Consider the following 21,659-nt stretch of genomic DNA (forward strand, 5'->3'; position numbering starts at 1 on the left):
GGCCCTGGGTGGAAATATTACTGTTTTACAAGCATAATTACAATTACCGATAAACCCCTCCACGGCTGATACAACATGCGCCCAGCGCACTACAGTCTTCTCCAGCGGCGCAGAGGGGGGGGGGGGGGGTTAATCTTGTTTGCAGCCAGATAACTCAGCTTTCAGAGAGATTCATTTCAATGGACCTCAAACAGCAGCACCTTCAACTTCCAAAGGGAACGACACATGCAGCGTTTGGGAACCCCAGTAAAATCCCGACTCCCAAAAGCCCAACCTGCACCAGTCCTGGAACTGACGCCTCACACAGTAGCTCTGCAGCTGCACCACGCACCCACCAGCAACACTGTACCCACAGGCATGGAGGGACAGGATAGCCCGGGTTGCGTGACCACGCCCGCAGCTACAGCATGAATCCCTGACACATACATGACTAGGGGACACTACCATGCCACACACAGGGGACCTGCTGCTCCTTGACTCGGTCAGTAAGATCCACTAGATACAGAGGGGGTTGCAGCACTGGTACCAGTCAGACACATCCAGATCCAGGCACAGAGAGAGCGACTGCAGCAGCGCTGCCGGCTGACTAAAGTTTACACGCATAACCCGTCTACATAGAACTTTAGTCACCCTGCCGGCTGACTAATATATATATATATGACTATGGTCAGATATGGGTGTTTAGCGTCTAAGTTTTAGTCAGCCGGCAGGGTGACTAAAGTTCTATGTAGACAGGTTATGCTACAAAAACTGTGGAAGCCCGTACAGAGCTAGACACAGATATTAATAGCTGGAAACAACTGCTGTGTTACAAATAATCACTCATATCACACCAGTGAAGGGAATTAATAATTGAATGAAACACAAGGATTTGCATATGACTGAGTACAGGTGCCAAATTATTCCAGACAAAGGATTAATTACTAAAGAAGGAATTAATGCATTCATATGTACACCTTAAATCCCACTGCCTATATGCAAATAAGAAATAATATATGAAACAAAATAACTTTTTAAGAGAGAAGCTACCAGAATACAGCCCCAAATTACCTGTTTAATAAGAAAATATTGCTCTCCGATAAAACTCTGCTAACTCCCGTAAGAAGCTTAACCAATGAAGAACTAACCATAAAACAGTTACATTGTATAACTGGCAAGCAGCCCAGAAAACAGATCAAAGATTCATGATATAAGCAGAACTGAAAAAGATACAAAGTACAGAAATATATTGAAAAAGATACTGTACATAACAACGGAGAATCCTGCCTATTCTTTCTAAATAGTGAATAAAGTGCATCTATAGCATTTACACTATGTCCTTACTGCGCACATGCCCAGGGGCGGATTGGGATGTAAAACCAGCCCGGGAAATTTATGGAAGCAGCCCTGGGGGCGGAGTCTTCTGAGGGGGTGGAGTCTGTCAAGAGGGGGCGGATCCCTACTAATAGAATCTGATTCAGAGTTGCATGCAGTTGCGGAATTCCTTGTATTTTTTGATGCAGTTGCATATGCAACTTTATGCTAATGCTGCTACGCTGCCACCATTGGCTGCATTATTGAAACTTTCACCAGCTCTATCCTTGGTGCAGATGATCCATCTCAGTATGGCCTCCAATGCGAGCAAATCAGCTTCTCTGTATGCAACCACTATCAGCAACTCGCCCATATTACTCCGATAACACGCCCTAAGGCTTATTTCACATGCTCCAGCTCCTGCCAGACGGCGAAATCCCGCACGGCCAAAAGCCGTGCCGCACACAGTAGTTGTCAATGGACACTATTGTGTCCATTCACACGGGACGGCAATGGCCCGGCCGCCCAGTTGCAGCCGGATCCCACCACTGGAAGAGACGGCTTCCTGGCTGTGGCCATCCCTACCATTGTAAACTGCTGTGTACGGCACGGCTTCCTGGCCGTGAGGGATTTCGCCGCCCGGCAGGAGCCGGAGTGTGTGAAATAGCCCATACTGTGAGTAGCTGACCCCCTGTAACCCGAAGAAAAGCATAACACATTTATAATAGACTTTTTGGTGCTTGCACATGAGCAACTCTGTACAAACACCATAACTCTGGCCACCAAATACATAAATAAAAAGCATTGACCCCACAGGAAAAAACCTGACCCACAACAGGTAACAAACATACTGACCCCCGATAGGGGGGGGGAACCAAAGAAAATTAAAACATATGCCCCCGCACAAAAAAACACACTGGCCTCCAAAGAAAAAACAAACATTGGCCCAAACAGAAAACAATACACATTGGTGGCCCCAACGGGGAAAAAACACACTGACACCAGACAAAACAAAAAACAAAAACATTAAACGCTAGCCCCCACAGGAATAACATAAGAACACATTGGGCTCCACAACAGCAAAAAAAAAAAAAATTATTGAGAGGTGCCAAAAATAGAAAACAGCAATCACATTTTACAACATCTATTTATCTATCTACATAAAATCACAACGGCTCACACATATATAATCTACGGGACGCAGTCAAAATCCAGACGGTCAAAATACCGACAGGGTCAAAATCCTGAATGGGTCATAATACCAACAAGGACAAAATCCAGACAAGGTCAAAATCCCGACATTTAAAATACCGACAAGGACAAAATCCCAACAAGGTCAAAATACCGACAAGGTCAAAATACCGACATATAGAAAGTACAGGTGAAACAGTCAACATGACTTTCTGTCAACAGGTCGCAAGGTTGACATTGTTTTTTTCACAGTTTTTTCACACGACATGTGCTGACAGGCGGTATTTCATGCCCTACTATCCACTAGGGCGTGGTGGGAGAATAAAATAGTGTGCCGAGCGCAGTGAGGGGCTGCGGTTCACTTCCAACTGTGTCCATGTTGACTGTGTCGACATTCGGGTAAAAAAAAACAGTTAAAAAACCCATGTCGACCTCGCGACCTGTCGACCCAAAGTCAAGTTGACTGTTTCACCTGTACTTTCTTTATGTCAGTATTTTGACCTTGTCGGGATTTTAAATGTCGGGATTTTGTCCTTGTCGTTATTTTAAATGTCGGGATTTTGACCTTGTCGGGATTTTGACCTTGTCGGGATTTTGTCCATGTCGGTATTATGACCCATTCGGAATTTTGACCCTGTCGGGATTTTGACCGTTGGGATTTCATACTAAATCCATAATCTACGAACTGCGGCACTCCAGTCTGATTGAAGTGTGCAAATGAAGAATCAAATCATAGTGCATCAAAACCATGATTTGGTTCAATCAGACCGGAGACAAAACCGATTGGAGACTTCAATCAGACCGGAGTCATCAAAATTGACCCTAGAATGTCTGTGTGTGTGTGTGTGTATATGTGGTAGGGAATATAGATTGTAAGCTCCACTGGGGCAGGGACTGATGTGAAAAACGATGCGGAATGTAAGAAACAGTTTATAAATAAATAAATCCCTGCACCACTGGGCCCAGCAGCACATTCCTGCAGGAGACGAGGTGTAGGTGGACCATATGGGAAAGGCAGCTTCAGTGCTTCCCGCTGTACTTTGTATTAAAGGTGAGCAGTGCTTCCGGCACCACAATTACATTACATACTGCATGCTGCTCCTCCACTCATTAAGGGAGCGCCTCTCTCATACATGCTCATTACGGAACCTCCCCATACATATATATTAGAGCAAAGCTTTTTGTCATATGTTTGGTTCTAAAAAAAATAGTATACCTATATATCTATATCTATATCTATATATATATATATATATATATATATATATATATATATATATATATATATATATATATATATATATATATATATATATATATATATATATATATATATATATATATATATATATATATATATATATATATATATATATCCATCCATCCATCCATCCAGCGAAAGGAGGCACACGGACACCAGCAGATGAATAGAATAAATCAGGCTGTATTTAGCGCCAAGCGCTTTCGAGGTAATAACCTCTTCCTCAGGGCACAGCAATAATTGTTATGGTTATATTCACCTGCTGGTGTCCGTGTGCCTCCTTTCGCTGGATGGATAATGTATTTTTTGGAGGGTCACCGGGATTGAATATTTATTGCAGATCGCCGACATAGTGGACTGTATATATATACATATATATATATATATACGTGTGTGTGTAAGACAAGAACAGGCGCTGAGAGCAGTGACAGCTGGCAATCAGCAGTGAGTGGTCATGTAGGTGGTGTACCCAGAGTGCATATGGGCAAGGCACCACTGGCACACACCTAGTTATGGTCCTGCACATCACCTAGTGCCCTATGTTCACATTACGCTTCACAGTAGTGCCCCTTACACAAAATATCCACAGTAGTAGCGCTGCTTATACATATAATGCCCACAGTAGAACCCTTCAACACACATAATATCCACAGTAGTAGCGCTGCTTATACTACATATACAGTAATGGAATATTCACAGTAGTAGAACCCTTATACACACATAATATCCACAGTAGTGGCACGGTTTACACCTAATGCCCACTGTTGGCCACAATAGTATACAGTAGCAGCACTGCATAATGCCCGCACCAGTTGCTGACAGTAGTAGCACTGCTTAACACCAACATCAGTCGCTCACAATAGTAGCGCTGCGTAACACCCACACCAGTTGCTGACAGTAGTAGCGATGCGTAACACACTCACCAGTTGTCAACAGTAGTAGTGCTGGGGGGGCGTGGCTTGGCCGAGCATGTGAACAGCAGCGTTCACACGGAGCTCCACCATTAATCCTTCCTAATCCTAAAATCCTGGGCCACCACTAGCCCTAAGAGCCTCCATACCTGTGTGGTATCCCCCCCTGGACCCTGCTGCCGCGATTCGGGAGTCCTCTGCAGCTGCGGGTGCCTGTCGGTGGAGGGTCTGGTGCTCTGGCCGGCTCCCTCGTGACCGCCGCCATCTTGGAAGACGGAGGAGGAGGGACGCTGCTCCCTGGGCTGTCTCCCCTCTGCAACCGCCGCGGCCCGGACAGAGGCTGCGTCCATCTGCCGCTGATTACCTCTCCGCCCGCCCCTGTGACTGCACGCCGTGGCCGGGTGCGCGGCTACACCCGCCGCCGCCGGCGTGATCGACAACCCTGCGATTGGGAGACCCGGCGCCCGGCACTGACGCAAGCTCGCGTGGCCTCGTCCCCCCCGCCCGGTACTAGACACCAGGAGGCGGCGGGCTGGACGCGGGGACCCGGCGCCTCCCAGCTTCAGATCCATCGGGAGGTGACGGTCCCCCCCCCCTGGAGGCACAGCAGAAGGGGTGAGTCAGGCCGGTGTGTCCGGCAGGGAGTAATAGAAAGGCGCCACTCCATCCTATCTGCCTAGATACCCCCATCAGCTGCTGGGGCCACAGCCTGCTCCTCCACCACCCTCCAGCACCTGGGCTGCCTGCCCTGGGGACGCTGGGTGAACGCTGGGGTCTCCTACCATCTGCTCATAATCTGTCTGCCAGCCCTGCACACACCAACTAGGTGCTGAACCCATAACCTGCCCATTCACCATTCTGCCCTTGAGACACCAACAGGGCATTGGAGACACGGCCTGCCCTTTCACCACCCCAGCCTCTCCATCACCACTCCTTCACTTAGCCCCCCTGGTGGGTGAGGGCACTAACAGTGGGCCCCTCTGAAGCCCTGAGTGAGAGCTGCCAGCTCACGCGGTGCCATCACTCCCTCACTCTTTCTGGGACCCTGTAACTTAATACCAGTAATCCTAATAACTGCCCTTGGATGTAGTGACATTGTCCCTGGACACTGCTACTGTGAAATTGCCACCTGCTGCAGATGCCCCCTGAGGGACTGCCCTCTGTCTAAGTGACTTTGTCTCTCTGATATTGCACCATTCACTCCGGCCTGCGCTGGGAGATCTGCCTCCTACTCAGTGACTCTCTGCTCTCTGATATTGCACCATTCACTCCGGCCTGCGCTGGGAGATCTGCCTCCTACTCAGTGACTCTCTGCTCTCTGATATTGCACCATTCACTCCGGCCTGCGCTAGGAGATCTGCCTCCTACTCAGTGACTCTCTGCTCTCTGATATTGCATAAGTGCCACCCCCACCTGCTTTTACCCACACCAAAAGGGTCACCCTCTACCCCTGCGATTTGAGTGCTCTCTGAATTTGCTGCTGGGACCCTACCACCCCTCGCTGCTGACATCTGCTGGGAACTGGTGGGATAGCGTGCCTTTAAGATCTGTGTCACAGGCCTCAGACCCATTACACCTTCAAACCTCTGCTCTGACCACACCGATACTCAGCCCCCTAGTGGGTACTGGTTATATCCGACCTCTCAGTGGCCCTAACCATGGGAAAAACTGGGGGCGCAACTGCCGCGTCCAGGCTTGAGAAGTATGCCCGTGGCTCCCACCCCCCTCCCCCAGCGCAGTCTGCGCAATCCTCCAATTCCTCACAACCCTCGAATGAGGAGGAAGACTCCCCCCCTGCCGAAACCCCAGCCCAGTCCACCCAGCAAATCCTCATGGCCTTGGCAGCCACCGAGCAAAGAGTCATGGACAAAATGGGCCAGGTGCAATCTGATATTTCCCTTATCCGACATGATATGCAGAAGGTTCGTGAGAGGGTGGGGGAGGCTGAACACCGAATATCTGACTTAGAAGATGTGACTAACCCCCTAAAGGCAGCGGTGGCGGATCTCACCACGCAGATGGCATCGGTCAAGTCCAAAATGTCAGATATGGAGGGGCGCTTACGTCGCAACAACGTGCGCTTTGTTGGCCTCCCGGAAAGGGCGGAGGGCCCCTCCCCCGAGAAATTCCTCGAGAAATGGTTGCTAGAGACATTCTCCCCTGACGACTTCAGCCGACAGTTTACTGTTGAGAGAGCTCACCGTTTGCCCACTGGAGCCCCACCACCCGGGGCCCCGCCACGCACCTTCATTGCCCGTTTTCTACATTACAAGGACAGAGATGCTGTCCTCCGGCTGGCCCGAGAACGCGGCCCACTTAAGATCGACAACCAGGTGGTGGCGGCATACCCGGATTTTGCAGCTGACGTCCAGAAGACCAGGGCCCAATTTCTTCAGGTTAAGCGTAAACTACGGGACAGACAGGTGCAATACTCTATGTTATTCCCGGCACGACTCCGCGTGGTGGCGGATGGCACCACTCATTTCTTCAACACACCCCAAGAGGCCGAGCAGTGGCTGGACCGCAGACCACGGCACCCGAACTGACATCCGTATCGTGAGCAAAATGATACTAATATCCCACTGGTGGGACACCTAACCCTCTTTACTTTTCCTTTGTCTGGCTCTGTTGTTTTATAAATTTACCTGTTTAGCTCAGGATGTACTCCACAAAGGAGCTCAAAGTATGCTAGGAAATAGTTTCATTTTTATAGTAGACCGTTAGTCTCTATACCCCTTAGTTAACACAGTTATTAGCCTAATTGGGCAAGTTTAGTTTTAACTGTTATTGGGATCCAAGTATATCTAATGTTTGGTAGGTATACCGGGTGGGATGGGATGTTGGGATTTTTTTTGATTTCTATGTCTTTGTCTGTCTTTTACTGTACTTTCTACTCTCTACTTTCCTTTTTGTCTATAAATGCAAGGTTGTGTAGGCTGACACGTTACCAAATTTCGATTGAATGTCTGTGCTGTGGCCGGGTTGATTTGAGGGTGAGGGACCGTGACTTTATCTCCACCAATTGTTTCTGGGACGGGTCGTGGGTGGGTGGGACCTTACTCCAGAGCAAGTGGCCGATATTTTGTATCCCCCCGCTTTGGCCGGAAATATGCGTGTCTGTCCTGTGTCCTGGTGATGGGCGCCCCCCCTCCTCCTTTTTCCCTGTCTCTTCTCTAACCTATGCCCCCCTCTAATACTGTAGCGGGCCTCCACATGCTCGGCTGGAACGTGCGGGGTCTCAACGACCGTATCAAACGCTCGCTGGTGCTGGCTGAGATCAAAAAGCATGGTGTGGATATAGCCTGTCTCTCAGAGACGCACTTGATGGGCACTAAAACGTTGTCGCTTAAGAAGCCCTGGGTGGGTCATATGTTCCATTCCACCTTTTCCAATAACGCCAGAGGGGTTGCGATCCTAATTAAAAAAACCATAAATTTTCACCTCACCCATCATCAAATCGACCAATATGGCCGATATATCTTCCTTAGGGCACATATCAACCACACCACCATGAATATATTAGCAATATACATACCCCCTCCTTACAGTAACGATGTCCTCAGGAAGGCAGTGGCATTTATTGCCTCTTTCCCGCCGGCCCCCACGGCCTGCATAGGGGACTTCAATAACATCCTTGACAGGTCGCTTGACAGATGGTCGGCTGTGGGCCGCTCCCCCCCCCCCTCTGGTCCCTCGCCCACCCCGTTTGCTAAACTTACCACTGAACTGAATCTAACTGACGCCTGGAGACATAGACACCCCACTGACAGGCAGTATTCATGTTTCTCCCCGGGCCACCAGTCGTTCTCTAGAATTGATCTCGTGATGGTCTCCCCTGACCTGCTTCCCAAAATCCTTGCTGTGGAGTACCTCCAGAGGGGGATTTCGGACCACTCTCCCCTATCTGTCACACTGGACTTGATGCCCCCTCGCGGCGCTAGCACCTGGAGGCTCAACCCCTTTTGGCTCACTCTCCTTACTGATAATGGGGTGCTGGTGGGGGAGTGGTCCGGGTTCCACGAGGACAATGCTTCATGCAGGGACCCGGTTGTAAGACACGAGACGTTTAAAACAATCATCCGTGGCTCCTTCCTTAGGAGAATAGCAAACATTAAGCGGGCTGGGAGGGAGGAGGAGGTCAGGTTGGAGGAGGCGTGCTCACTGAGTGAGGCTGCGTACCTGCGATCTGGTCTCCCTGAAGATAGACTTAGGTGGGACGTCACACGTAAACTGTGGACTGACCACCTACTCGACAAATCTAAACGGAAACTCCTCTTTTCGGCCCATAACAGATACTCCCAATCTGATGTAGGAGGTAGCTATTTGTCGTATCTCGCTCGGGATGAAAGATCCTCCTGCTCCATACAAAAACTATGTGACCCTCAGGGGGAGGAACATTACACCACGCCGGAGATTGCTCAAATCTTCCTGGCCTTCTACTCCTCACTGTACTCATCCCGGGCGACATACACCTCACAACAGCTAGTTCAGTACCTCTCGGGGATCAATATACCTCACTTCTCTCAACAATCGGTTGCCCTGCTGGAGGCTGATATCACATCTGCTGAGATCGAGGCAGCCATAACCTCCTTCCCTAATAAAAAAGCTCCCGGTAGTGATGGCATACCGATAGAGATATATAAAAAATATAAAGACTACTTTGTCCCTTATCTCCTTCAATTATATGGGGAGCTGGGGGGAGTGGGTGTCTTGCCCCCGTCTATGGCAGAGGCAATTATTGTCGTGATCCCTAAGCCTGGGAAGGATCCTTCCCTCCCGGACTCTTATCGTCCCATATCTCTCCTTGCCACTGATGTAAAAATACTCGCTAAAATACTTGCAACCAGGCTCAATTTGGTGGTAACCTCAGTCATACACGAGGACCAATCTGGTTTCATGCCGGGCCGCTCCACCACTCGTAACCTTAGAAGATTATTCTGCCATTTACAAGGGGGTGGCGCGGACTGTTCGGAGGCAGTGGTGGTGTCCCTGGACGCTGCCAAGGCCTTCGACTCGGTGGAGTGGGACTATCTCTGGGAGGTCATGCGCAGGTTTGCCTTTGGTCCTAAATTTGTAAAGTGGGTGCAACTGCTGTATTCCTCACCGATGGCCCGTATCTCAGTCAATGGCTATGTGACGGAGGGGTTTCCACTGGGCAGGGGTACCAGGCAGGGCTGCCCATTATCACCGGCCCTGTTTGCCCTTGCCATTGAGCCCATGGCAATCATGCTTCGTGACTCCCCGCTGATCCGGGGCATCCCCCTGGGTGGTCGGGAAGATGTTGTCGCACTATACGCGGACGACACCCTCCTCTTTCTAAACGACGCTGCGGCCTCCCTGAAAGAGATGCTGCAGATAATACAATTATTCGGCACCTTTTCGGGACTCCTCATCAACTGGGGGAAATCCAGTATACTCCCCCTGTCCGGCGTGATACCGGACAGACCACCAACTGCCTCTCCACTACAGTGGGTCCTCAGGTTTAAATACCTGGGGGTCTGGGTAACCCCTACCATTACAGACTTTGTAGACCTCAACATACATGCGGTCACCAGGGAACTAAAGAATAAAATACACCAGTGGAAGAAACTCCCCCTGATAGTTATGGGCAGAATTAACCTTATCAAAATGTCTATTCTCCCTAAGTATCTATACCTACTCCAACATTCCCCGATCTACATTCCCAAGCATGTATTCCTGGCCATCAACACGCTCCTTTCCTCCTTCATATGGGCAAACAGGCCTCCTAGGATCGCAATCAAGACCCTTACTAAACCAAGGGTGGATGGGGGTCTGGGACTCCCCGATTTCAGGCTTTACTACTTTGCAGCCCAACTGGCACATATATCAGACTGGATAATGGGGAGATCAGGCCCTACCTTTGAGGGCACCTTTGCCGAGTGTGTGGGGTCCCGCCTTCCCCCCCTTCAGTTTCTTCTTTCCTCCCCCTTTAAGCCTACTCTGTCCCCTCTCTTCAGGCAGGCGCTACTCATCTGGCGCCAATCCCACAAAATATGTGGCTGGGATGGGGTGGATGGGGAGACTCCCCTATGGTTCAACAGGTCGTACCCAGAGTTCAAACAGCTCTCCTCTGATGGTTTCTGGTTGAGGGCAGGCCTCACATCAATCTCACAGCTCTTTTCCACGGGCACCATTAAAACATTCCAACAAATTTCAGAGGAGCTCCAGATTTCCAATAGATCTTTTTACAGATACTTACAACTCAGACATGCGACCCGGACTCAGTTCGGTGACTCCCCCCCCTCTACCTCCGACTCCCCAATTAAAAGTCTCCTCCAGTCCCTGGCCACCACAAAGCAAGTCTCCACCATTTATAAATGCATTATCAGCCAAACAGACACTAATAGCCTTGACCACCTTAAAGCTAAATGGGAGCTCAGTATTGGGGAACTTGATGGGGAACAGTGGACCGAGATTCTAGACTCAGTCAGGTACGCTACCCCCTGTCTGAAATACCAGCAAGTGTCATTCTATATACTACATAGAGCCTATAGATCCCCACTCTCCATGCTGCGAGCGGGGCTTAGACCGGATGACGCCTGCCCCAGATGCGCGGCACCTGGCGCCGACTTCTGGCACATGTTATGGTCTTGCCCGACGATTTTGGCCTTCTGGGAGGCGGTCTGGGCAGATGTACTCCTCACTGAGCCGTCTCTCCCTTCCTTTGACTCTAAATACTGTATGTTTGCTTTGGGAATACAGGAGTCTCACTCGCCCCCAGTTTATAAATATGTCCTCTGCCTTACTGCCCTCGCTAAGGTGCTCATAGCCAGGAAATGGTTTGACGTGTCATGCCCGAATATTTACCACTGGAGGGCGCTTGTCAATGAAGTTGTGGGCCATGAGAGGTTTACCTACAGGTCGAGGGGCTCGCTCGTTCCCTATGCTGCCAAGTGGGATAGATGGACCTCCTCTAGGCTGGCCCTGCCCGCCGACCCCACGACATAAACAAACAGCTCGTTGATCATCCACGGGGGAGGTCCTGATGGTCCCCGCCCCCCCCCCCCTCCCTTTGCACCATGACCCGTGTCGCGGCATCCTCCTCTGTATTAGCACAATAAGAATGCCCCCCCGTCCGGGGCACGTGATAAATATACCCTGCTGCCCTCACAGCGGTTGGCGTGCTACTTGCCTACACAGCTATATCTTCTAGGCAAACCTATTTTATTGTATTTTTCTTTTTGTAATCTCTCTTATTTCTTTCTCTTTTTTCCTCTTTCTACTTCTTTTCTATTTGTTGGTGGGAGGGGAGATGGTACTCAAAGCGTGAGTACCGGGATAGTTTATTAGGGGAAAAAATCTATTTGACAATTTCATATGTACATCTGTGCTACCATTGAACATTTCTCGATATTACCTATGGATGCTTAACCTTGCCACAAAGAACACTCAGAGACTGATTTATGTCGAAATGTTGGCAAGCGTTTTATTGTTTTTGCTGTCCATACATGTATAAACGGATGCAATTTAAAAATGACAATACTGTTTGCTAACTGTACAGATGTACATCCACTTTTATTTGTTTCAATAAAAACTTACCCAAATTAAAAAAAACAGTAGTAGTGCTGGGTAATGCCTGCACCAGTTGCTGACAGTAATAGCCCTGCATAATGCCCACACCAGTTGCTGACAATACTAGCCCTGGGTAACACCCGTACCAGTTTCCGACAGTAGTGGCGCTGTGTAATGCCCATACCAGTTGCCGACAGTAGTAGCGCTGCGTAACACACTCACCAGTTGCCGACAGTAGTAGCGCTGCTTAATACCCTCACCAGTTGCCGACAGTAGTAGCGCTGCGTAATGCCCACACCAGTTGCTGACAGTAGTAGCGCTGCGTAACACACTCACCATTTGCAGACAGTAGAAGCGCTGTGTAACACACTCACCAGTTGCCGACAATCGTAGCGCTGCTTAACACCCGCACCAGTTGCCGACAGTAGTGACACTGCATAATGCCCTCACCAGTTGCTGACATTAGAAGCACCGCGTAACACACTCAACATTTGCCGACAGTAATATCGCTGCGTAACTCCCGCACAAGTTGCTGACAGTAGTATCACTGCGTAACGCCTGCACCATTTGCCAACAGTAGTAGCGCTGCGTGATGCCCACACCAGTTGCCGACAGTAGTGACTGCATAATGCCCACACCAGTTACCGACAGTAGTGACACTGCATAATGCCCTCACCAGTTGCTGACATAGGAAGCACCGCGTAACACACTAATCATTTGCCGACAGTAGTATCGCTGCGTAACGCCTGCACCATTTGCCAACAGTAGTAGCGCTGCATAATGCCCACACCAGTTGCCGACAGTAGTGACACTGCATAATGCCCACAACAGTTGCCGACAGTAGTGACACTGCATAATGCCCACAACAGTTGCCGACAGTAGTGACACTGCATAATGCCCACACCATTTGCCGACAGTAGTGACACTGCATAATGCCCACACTAGTTGCCGACAGTAGTGACACTGCATAATGCCCACACCAGTTGCCGACAGTAGTGACACTGCAATGCAGTGTGGGCATTATGCAGTGTCACTACTGTCGGCAACTGGTGAGGGCATTATGCAGTGACTGCATAATGCCCTCATCAGTTGCCACCAGTGACACTGCATAATGCCAGCACCAGTAGTAGTGCTGCATAATGCCCGCACCAGTAGTAGTGCTGTGTAACATCAGCACCACAACTGTATTTACCTTAAAAGCTGGCTGTGGATGTACTTCTTTCAAATTCTTTCATTAACTGAGTGCCCATGTAGCTCCGCCCCCTTCCACTCGTGAAGCTCCGCCCCTCCACATCGTGAAGCTCCGCCCCCTTTCCAGGATCCGTCATTATTGATGACATCAAGGGGGTTGGGAGCCAGGAGAGAGCTCAGCTCTGTGTGCTGCCGGCGCTGCTGCCTCAATGCAGTCAGTGTGACAGTTTACTGTCAGCCGGGCAGATGGGGCAGCCACAGAGCCTGACAGCAGCGGGGGTCTACAGCAGCCAGCAGGTAACAGTGACAGAACCGCGGGAGCAGCTGCGTGTGGCCACACATGCGCACCAGCTCTCCCGCGGCCATTTTTACTGCTGGCTGCTTACATTTACTTTTACTTACGGCAGCCATATTTGTTTAGGGAAAACTGCTGCGGCCGCGGCCGTGCGGTCCGCGGCCCAGCCAGGGGGGTGAGCGGCCGCTTTAGGTCTATTATGGGCCGGCCCACCGGGAAATAGCCCGGTTTCCCGGCAGGCCAATCCGCCCCTGCACATGCCCAACATTGGAAATGCTTAATGTCCCTCAAGTGATCCTACAGTTTAATTAATACTAGCTGCAATGTCTTGCGAGAAATTTCTTACCAGCGCTGTTGCTAGACTTGATATAGAGACCAGACTGACAGGCTCATAGTCACTCTATGCGGATGCCCTGCACACCATCTACCGTCTCCCCACTCAGTGCAGGCACAGGAGGAAGAGCCCCAGGTCAAGGAAGTAGAGGCGCAGTGTAAGGGGGTCACAGGAGCAGAAGTGGCGCAGTGTATGGGGAGCAGCAGCACCGTGTATATGGAGGAGTGGCGCCATGCACAGGGAGCAAAGGTGCCGCTTACTGGGAGTAGCGGTGCCGGGTAGCAGGAAAAGAGGCGCTATGTTCAAGAAGTAGTAGTGCTGAGTCACAGGGATAAATGATAAATGGAGACAATGGGGGGGGGCGCAGATAGCGCCACTTTTCCTGCTACCCGGCACCACTACTCCCAGTAAGCGGCATAGTGTAGGCGCCCATACAGTCGTGACTTCCTGTCACAGTTCCCATAGTCGTGGAGCACCTGCCAGTGACCGTGGTGCAGCGACGGGGGAGCGGAGTAGGCAGCACGGATGCAGGGGCACAGAGGAATGCCTTCAACCATAGTGTAAGCTGCCCGGGTACCGCTCTGCCTTCCCACCGCTTACAGCCTGCCATTCATGCCCGAGCACTATGTGTTCCGTCTAGGGTTTAAAAGGTGCTCTGTTCTCAACATGAATTTGCCAGACATGGTGCACATTATGTTACACTGTAGCAATGTAATGTGTAACATAATGTGCACCATGTCTGGCAAATTCATGTTCGGAACAGAGCACCTTTTAAACCCTAGACGGGACACAAACCCTAGACGGAACACAGACGAATCAGCAGCACAGAGCGTCCAGGACAGCATTGCCACAACAGGCTCCCGCGTCCTCACTGTCCCAGGCGCCCGTACAGTCACAGCGAGTGCTGGGGAAAGGTAAGGTGACTCTGACCAGCACTACCACCACCACCCCCTTCCTGCCGCCCCGTCTCTTATATTACTTGGTCACAGCAACAGCCTACGGCTCGCTGCTCATGATATATAAGAGCAGGCTGTCACAACATGAGGAATTTGTGAGACACAAGCAGACAAACAATACAAGGCACAGTTGCTAATATTTCAATATGCATTAGATAATGTGACACACACGGAGGACCAAACTGCTATAAAGCCGGGTAGTCAGTTTGCCAGGGTGACTACCGCAGTCGCATACCCGTCTTTATAGCAGCTTGCAAGGGTGACTACCGCAAACTGACTATAGTCGCATACCCGGCTTTATAGCAGTTTGGTGTTCCGTGTGTGTCACATTATCTAATGCATATTGAAATATTAGCAACTGTGCCTTGTATTATCCTTAGCCCTTTTAAGGGCTATTGCCTGTCTGCTTGTGCAGCTCAAATTCCTCATGTTGTGACAGCCTGCTCTTATATATCATGCGCAGCGAGCCGCGGCTCCGTGAACTACATTAATCCTGTCACCTCCACACATGATTTATTCAAGTGTGCGTTCTGAATGCAATGTACATATAATAGAATAATTATTATTATTGTTGTGACATATACTGTAGGAACTCTTGCGATTGGAACACATCTCCAGGATAATTCATACAGTCCTAGCTGGCATTTCTATATCGAAGTTTAGTCACCTTGCAGGCTGACTAATTTTTAGACACGTACCCAGCCATTTTGGTTTCGGTTCTATAATCACGCCTCTTTGTTTTGGTATGCCCTTAACCCAGCCCATTATGATAATTTTGTTCATATATATCATGTCAAAAGCCCAAATCAGGAGAGTGTGTACGGTGGTACAATCTTTTTCTTGCGACTGTTTGGATGGGAGTACATCGGACGTCGCAAGTAAAATTGTACAGGTGTGTACACGCTTATCGACTGTTTGTGGAAGGTCCGACGCGTCTATGGTTGGTCAAACGGTCGCAAGAAAACAGGGATTGTATAGATGTGTACCCAGCTTTAGAGGAGTATTCAATGTTTTTTGAGAGTCTGGCTCACCGCTCACTGTACTGTGTCCCTGTGATCTCGCTGAAGCGCTCGGCACTTTTTCTCCTCTCCTCATTTCTGACTTCCTCAGTATTCAACGTGTGGCCAGCTCGCCGGCCCCTTTTGCGAACTTAGCATTATTATGCGAGTTCAAATGGGAGTGCTGTAACTGGAGAGAGCTGTTTTCTCCTGCTCTCCATGGGCCTTATTTTGGTTCATTCTTTCTGACAAAATCCTTCTTAGATGGACAAAACCATGTGCACTGCAGGGGGGGCAGATGTAACATGTGCAGAGAGAATTAGATTTGGGTGAGTTATTTTGTTTCTGTGCAGGGAAAATACTTACTGCTTTATTTTTACACTGCAATATAGATCTCACTTTGAAGTAAAACCCCACCCAAATCTAATTCTCTCTGCACAAGTAACACCTGCACCACCTGCAGTGCACATGGTTTTGCCCATCTAAGAAGGATTTTGTCAGAAAGAATGAACCAAAATAAGGCCCCATGTGATCTGGTCAGACTGGGATATTCCTGAGCATGGTGTTCATCTCAGCAGCGTGTTCCTCGCATTTGTGGACTTGTATTTTTTTACAAAGGTTTAAAAAGGTTAATGTTTTGTTCAGTATTTATTTTACAACAAATGGCTGTGTGACCATTTTAGTTGGGGTTGTGCAGACGGGTGTATTTTGTTCTGTTTGGCCTTTATCCTTGTGTTGTGCTTTTGGCATTGTTTCTTTGCCCTGTGTTTTTATTTTATTTATTTTATAATTGTTAGCGTGTTTAAAAGCCTGTTTGGGGGTTAGGTGAGGAAGAAGAGAGGAAGCATGGGAAATTACTAGGAGCATTCCAAAATTATTTCTTATTGGTTACCATTAAAATAACCTATTAAATTCCAAATCAATTAATAGAGTAGTACAGCATTATGGCACTTGCAATAAATACATTACAGTACATATTTTTAATTTTTTAAAACAAACAAAAAAAAGGACAAATTTAACAAAGATAAGCATATAGTTCACCTAAAAAAGATGCCGAGGAAAAACGGAGAATCTCTCCAAAAAAAAAAAAAAAACTTACAGGACTCGCTATTTGTGCATTGAATAGACTTTTTGAGAGACACACTGAAATCCCCATTGACCAAACACAGCGAACAACGGGGAGAAGCGCTGGGCGAACACAGTTTGCTTCGCAAGATATTTTCTGTGAAGTAACAGAGTTGAATACAGTGAGGTACAAAATATGTGAGAAAAGTTCTCTACTCTCAAAAAAACCTGCATACTCGCCATTATAAACGGCGAAATAGGAGCATTAAATACATGCCTTAGAGTGCTGGGACAATGCATTAGCGATGCCTCCTCTCTCCTGCTGTACCATCTGCGACAGTGCTGTCCACCTTCCCATCTAACCTGGTTAATCCCTCCCGTTCTGAGGAATAGTCCCATCCCAGGTCAGCCCGGCTGTCCTATGCTTTGTTACAGGTGGAATGGAGCTCTGGGCAAGGCCAGCGGAGAAATGATGTGTCATTACATTTACACTAACTGTGTCCGTTCAGCAGGCAGAAGCTGGGCTACGGGCAGGAGCATGGCACAGTGTGCTGCAGATTTTGGCCATTAAGCTGGAAGGAGTAGAAAGACAGCGAAAAGATCCTCTTCCTGCACAAGCTGTAATGTAAATGTAGTGTAGTGATCTTGCAGCATATTGTGGTGATGTTGTGTAGTGATATAGGCAGAAATTATGGGGATGTAGGGAGTGAGGAACATGTTGCTGTGGAGGGGGGGTGTTCGTGAGAGACTGGGGCACATGGCCCGCTTTGTTTTTCTTTAGTGGGGACCCAAACCATATACTTGCACCTGGGCCTGCCAGCCGCTAGTTCTGCCACTGAGTAGAACCAAGCGGCAAATCAGGAAGCAAGAAAGTAAGCAGTGCTGGTAGAGATAGTATCAGGTTCTATGAGCTGCCAATGGAACTCCCTCCCCCCCAAGTCATTGGAAAACAGGTGTAAGGCCAGTACCCCCGAAAAGGCAGCCCGTGTCATGGCTGCTCCAGACTGGTGCCCTAGCAAATGCCTGGACATAGCCCTTACCCAACCTTAATGTAAGGGAAGGAACAGACCAGCACTCACGAGTATGTTGCAATAAAGAAGAGTTGTATTGTGGTTCACAGCATCTTTGGAACAAAGTACAATATGGCTGACCCAACAGCAATTTCACCTGAACATTCTCCAGATTTCATCAGGGGTATATGTATGTATATATGTGTATGTATGTATGTATGTATGTATATGTGTGTGTGTGTGTGTGTGTGTGTGTATATATATATATATATATATATATATATATATATATATATATATATATATATATATATATATATATATATATATATATATATATATATATATATATAGTAGATCGACATTGTTAAACTAACGTGTTTCATCGTAATCAGGACTTCATCAGGGGTAGAAATACAGCGGTTTGATTGGATGACAACACTGCAAATCATAAAACATAACCGTGAATAAAAATACAATTTTAACAGGCATAATATTAAAAGAAATAAACAGGGCATATCATAGAGATGAATGGAAATAAGCACATATCTAATGGGTGTGGAGCAGTTGGTCGCCAGCAAATTGTGAGACAGTCATTAGGTCGACATTGGGTTTTTCGCTGTTTTTTTTTTACCTGAATGTCGGCACAGTCGACATGGACACAGGTTAAAATGTATTTTATTCTCTCACCACGCCCTAGTGGATGGTAGGGCATGAAATGCCACCTGTTGGCACATGTCCGCTCAAAAAAAACAGTGAAAAACCCCATGTCGACCTTTTCACTATCGACCTAATCCATGTTGACCTATTGACCCTGTCGACCTTCCTGCATGTCGACCTAATGACTGTCTAACAACTTGCTGGTGACCCAATGACCATAGTCCTATCTATTATAACCCCCCATTAACCATCCCGGCCCTCATGTCATAAGTTCCGCAGGCACCTCCAAAGCTTAATCCTGCCATGCCTATTGTAGAGTTTATAAAGCTTAACTTCTGGTACTTACCATGTAACGGAACCTCTTATATGTCACTGTTTCAGTGGTTATGTATATGCTCCATTACGTGTTGATATAACCTTTCACACTTGTTTTCTTTTAGTGTAATGATGACGTGTGCACAAGATGAAGACTGAAGCTGAATTTGATTCCCAATCCCCACATGACATCCATGTGTATAGGTTCATTGCACTGAATGCGGTCTTCATTACAAGAGATCTCTGCTAATTAAAGGACCTTTATTATTGTCAGTTAAAATATTAAGAATTTTTTCATCTTCCCTAACATTAGTAACTTGGCCTGGAGCATGAGCTTAAACAAACATTATGTCCATCTCCACCAAACTAGGCTTCGTTTTACCTTTCATATGTCATAAAATAAAGCAAAGAAACGTGAAAAGAACTAAATTGATGCTTATTCTCCTACTCTAAAATGGCCTGGCCAGAATTGTTACTACCCCTTAGAAAAGATCATAAGCCATTGTATTACTGTGATATTCCAATCTAATTGCTTTCTTGCATTAGCATCAATTTCCTTAAAATTCATCCTGTTTAATTTTAGAAAAGTAGTCACTCTGCTGTTTGGTATCATAGTATGCACCACACTGGACATGTAACATTTAGGTGGAACTGCTGCTTCTCTAGGTCATGAATGAAGAGGAGCATCTAAGCCAGGGCTGGGCAACACCGGCCCTCCAGATGTAAATGAACTACACATCCCAGGATGATTTGCATTAGTTTTGCTATGTGGCCATGCTGAAACTGATAGGATGTTCATCAACATCTGGAGGGCCGGTGTTGCCCAGCCCTGATCTAAGCCATGACGAGTATTTGCTGTGGTAGGCCCAACAGAGGGGGACACCGCTAGCCAGGACAGTGTGCTTGATGGAAGGGGTGGCCTGAAGTCGGGGTAGGCTTTGCAGCAGGATGGTGTCTGGCTGGAGAGGTGCCTTGTCCCCCCCATTGAGCTATCTTTTTAAAAAAAACATGTTTGAAAAGAGCCCTCCAATGGACTCACAGCTGGCATTAAACTGGAGCAACATTAGTAAAGTTACATGGGGGTAGTGTGTGAGTTTGTAAGGTCTGGGAACATTGTGATTTTTTTTAAATTGTGTTGGGCTATGAGAATAAATATTGGGTACACGGTATGACTATATGGACATACTTTGGGTACACTGTGTGACTACCTTGGGTATACTGTGTGTGTAGAAGCATATTTTGGGTACATTGTGGTTATGGATGCAGCCTGCATGTGTAAGACTATGGGGCAGTATGTATGTTTTTAGAAGGAACATATTTACTAGAAGGTTATGTGCGGCATAAAGTGTATATGGGGTATTACCACTGTTTGTCATAGTGTGTGTGTATAGGGTACTACTACTGTGTGGCATGATGTTTGTAACGTAATGCGTACATGGAGTATTACTACTGTGTGGCATGTGTACATGGGGTGCTATAAATATGTGCCATTTACAGTATCCGCACTACTAGTGTGTGCCATAATGTGTATATGGGGTTCTACTGTTGTGTGGCGGAATGTGTATATGTAGTGCTACCACTCTGTGGCAGAATGTGGATATGCAGTACTGCTACTGTGTGTCGTAACATGAATAGTGTGCCAATTGTGACGTAATGTGAATGGGAGCATCTTATTACAGTACATATATAATGAAACATGTATCTTTTATGTGGAACTAGCTTTTTCAATGTACTTTATGTGGATCATGGGGTACACTAACCTAACTCATAACGTGAGAGACTGGGGAAGGAAGTTTTAGCGGAACTGGCAAAAGATCGCAGATACAACTGCTTGAGAAGATACAAGGAGAGCTGCAGCCTGTTCTGACTTATAATCAGGCCCTTTGAGGAAGATTTTGCCCTTTCAACAACCCCCCCCCCCCCCCCCCCCCCATGGCTGCTTCTGGAAATTTCTTGGGCTGGTTTTTCCATCCCAATCCACCCCAACTGTACAGAAGGGGAACTGCTGTAGCTCCATCGCACGACCGGGATTATTCTGTATAGAACGGGAACTGGTGTTCTTCTGTGACTTTCTATTGTACAGATTGGGAATCGCTGCTGCACCTCAATTACCTGAATGTGCTTTATCTCTAAATATAATGCATTGGTAATGTATTTATTGGTTCACAGTTCCAGACATTCACTGATTTGGATCAAAGTCCATTATGTCCAAACTGTTGCATAAAACAGTACTTTGTATGTAATGCAACACTGTGCATCACCACTAGATGTCACTTGTGTAAAAGCTAATGCAAGATTGATGTAGCGTTTAACTATTTTAACACTAGTGACATACTGGTATCCAGAGATGTGCCCCATGTGTGTTGGTATTGTTGTTTTGGTAACCACACTTACTTGCTTTGGTTTAGATATCCGTTTTAAACCAACCTGGAAAAAAAATTCGGTACTTGTGTATTTTGGCGGCGCCCACGATGAGGATAGCGTCCATCGTGTGTGAAAAATCGGGTCCATCGCGTCGCGTCGTGTGCATTAACATGGCACACGACGCGACCGACGCGATGGACCCGATTTCTCCATAGGCTTCAATGTTAAAATATTTTAACATTGAAATCGTGTCGGTCGCGTCGGTCTTGTGCCATTATAATG

The 21,659-nt window shown here is 47.7% G+C and overlaps 1 protein-coding gene across 1 annotated transcript in view; it reads left to right on the forward strand.

The window, feature by feature from the left end:
* The window catches only part of PRXL2B (peroxiredoxin like 2B), a 33,358-nt gene extending 13,662 nt beyond the window's left edge, over window positions 1-19,696 (forward strand). The window contains exon 7 of the mRNA XM_083161759.1: window positions 19,139-19,696. Coding sequence (XP_083017885.1) covers window positions 19,139-19,165 — 27 coding nt within the window. The 3' untranslated portion in view covers window positions 19,166-19,696. The remainder of the gene's footprint in view (window positions 1-19,138) is intronic.
* Window positions 19,697-21,659: the final 1,963 nt, after the last annotated feature.

The sequence above is a fragment of the Crinia signifera genome, chromosome 19, assembly GCF_055691185.1.
Source record: "Crinia signifera chromosome 19, ASM5569118v1, whole genome shotgun sequence".
Classification (NCBI taxonomy): domain Eukaryota; kingdom Metazoa; phylum Chordata; class Amphibia; order Anura; family Myobatrachidae; genus Crinia; species Crinia signifera.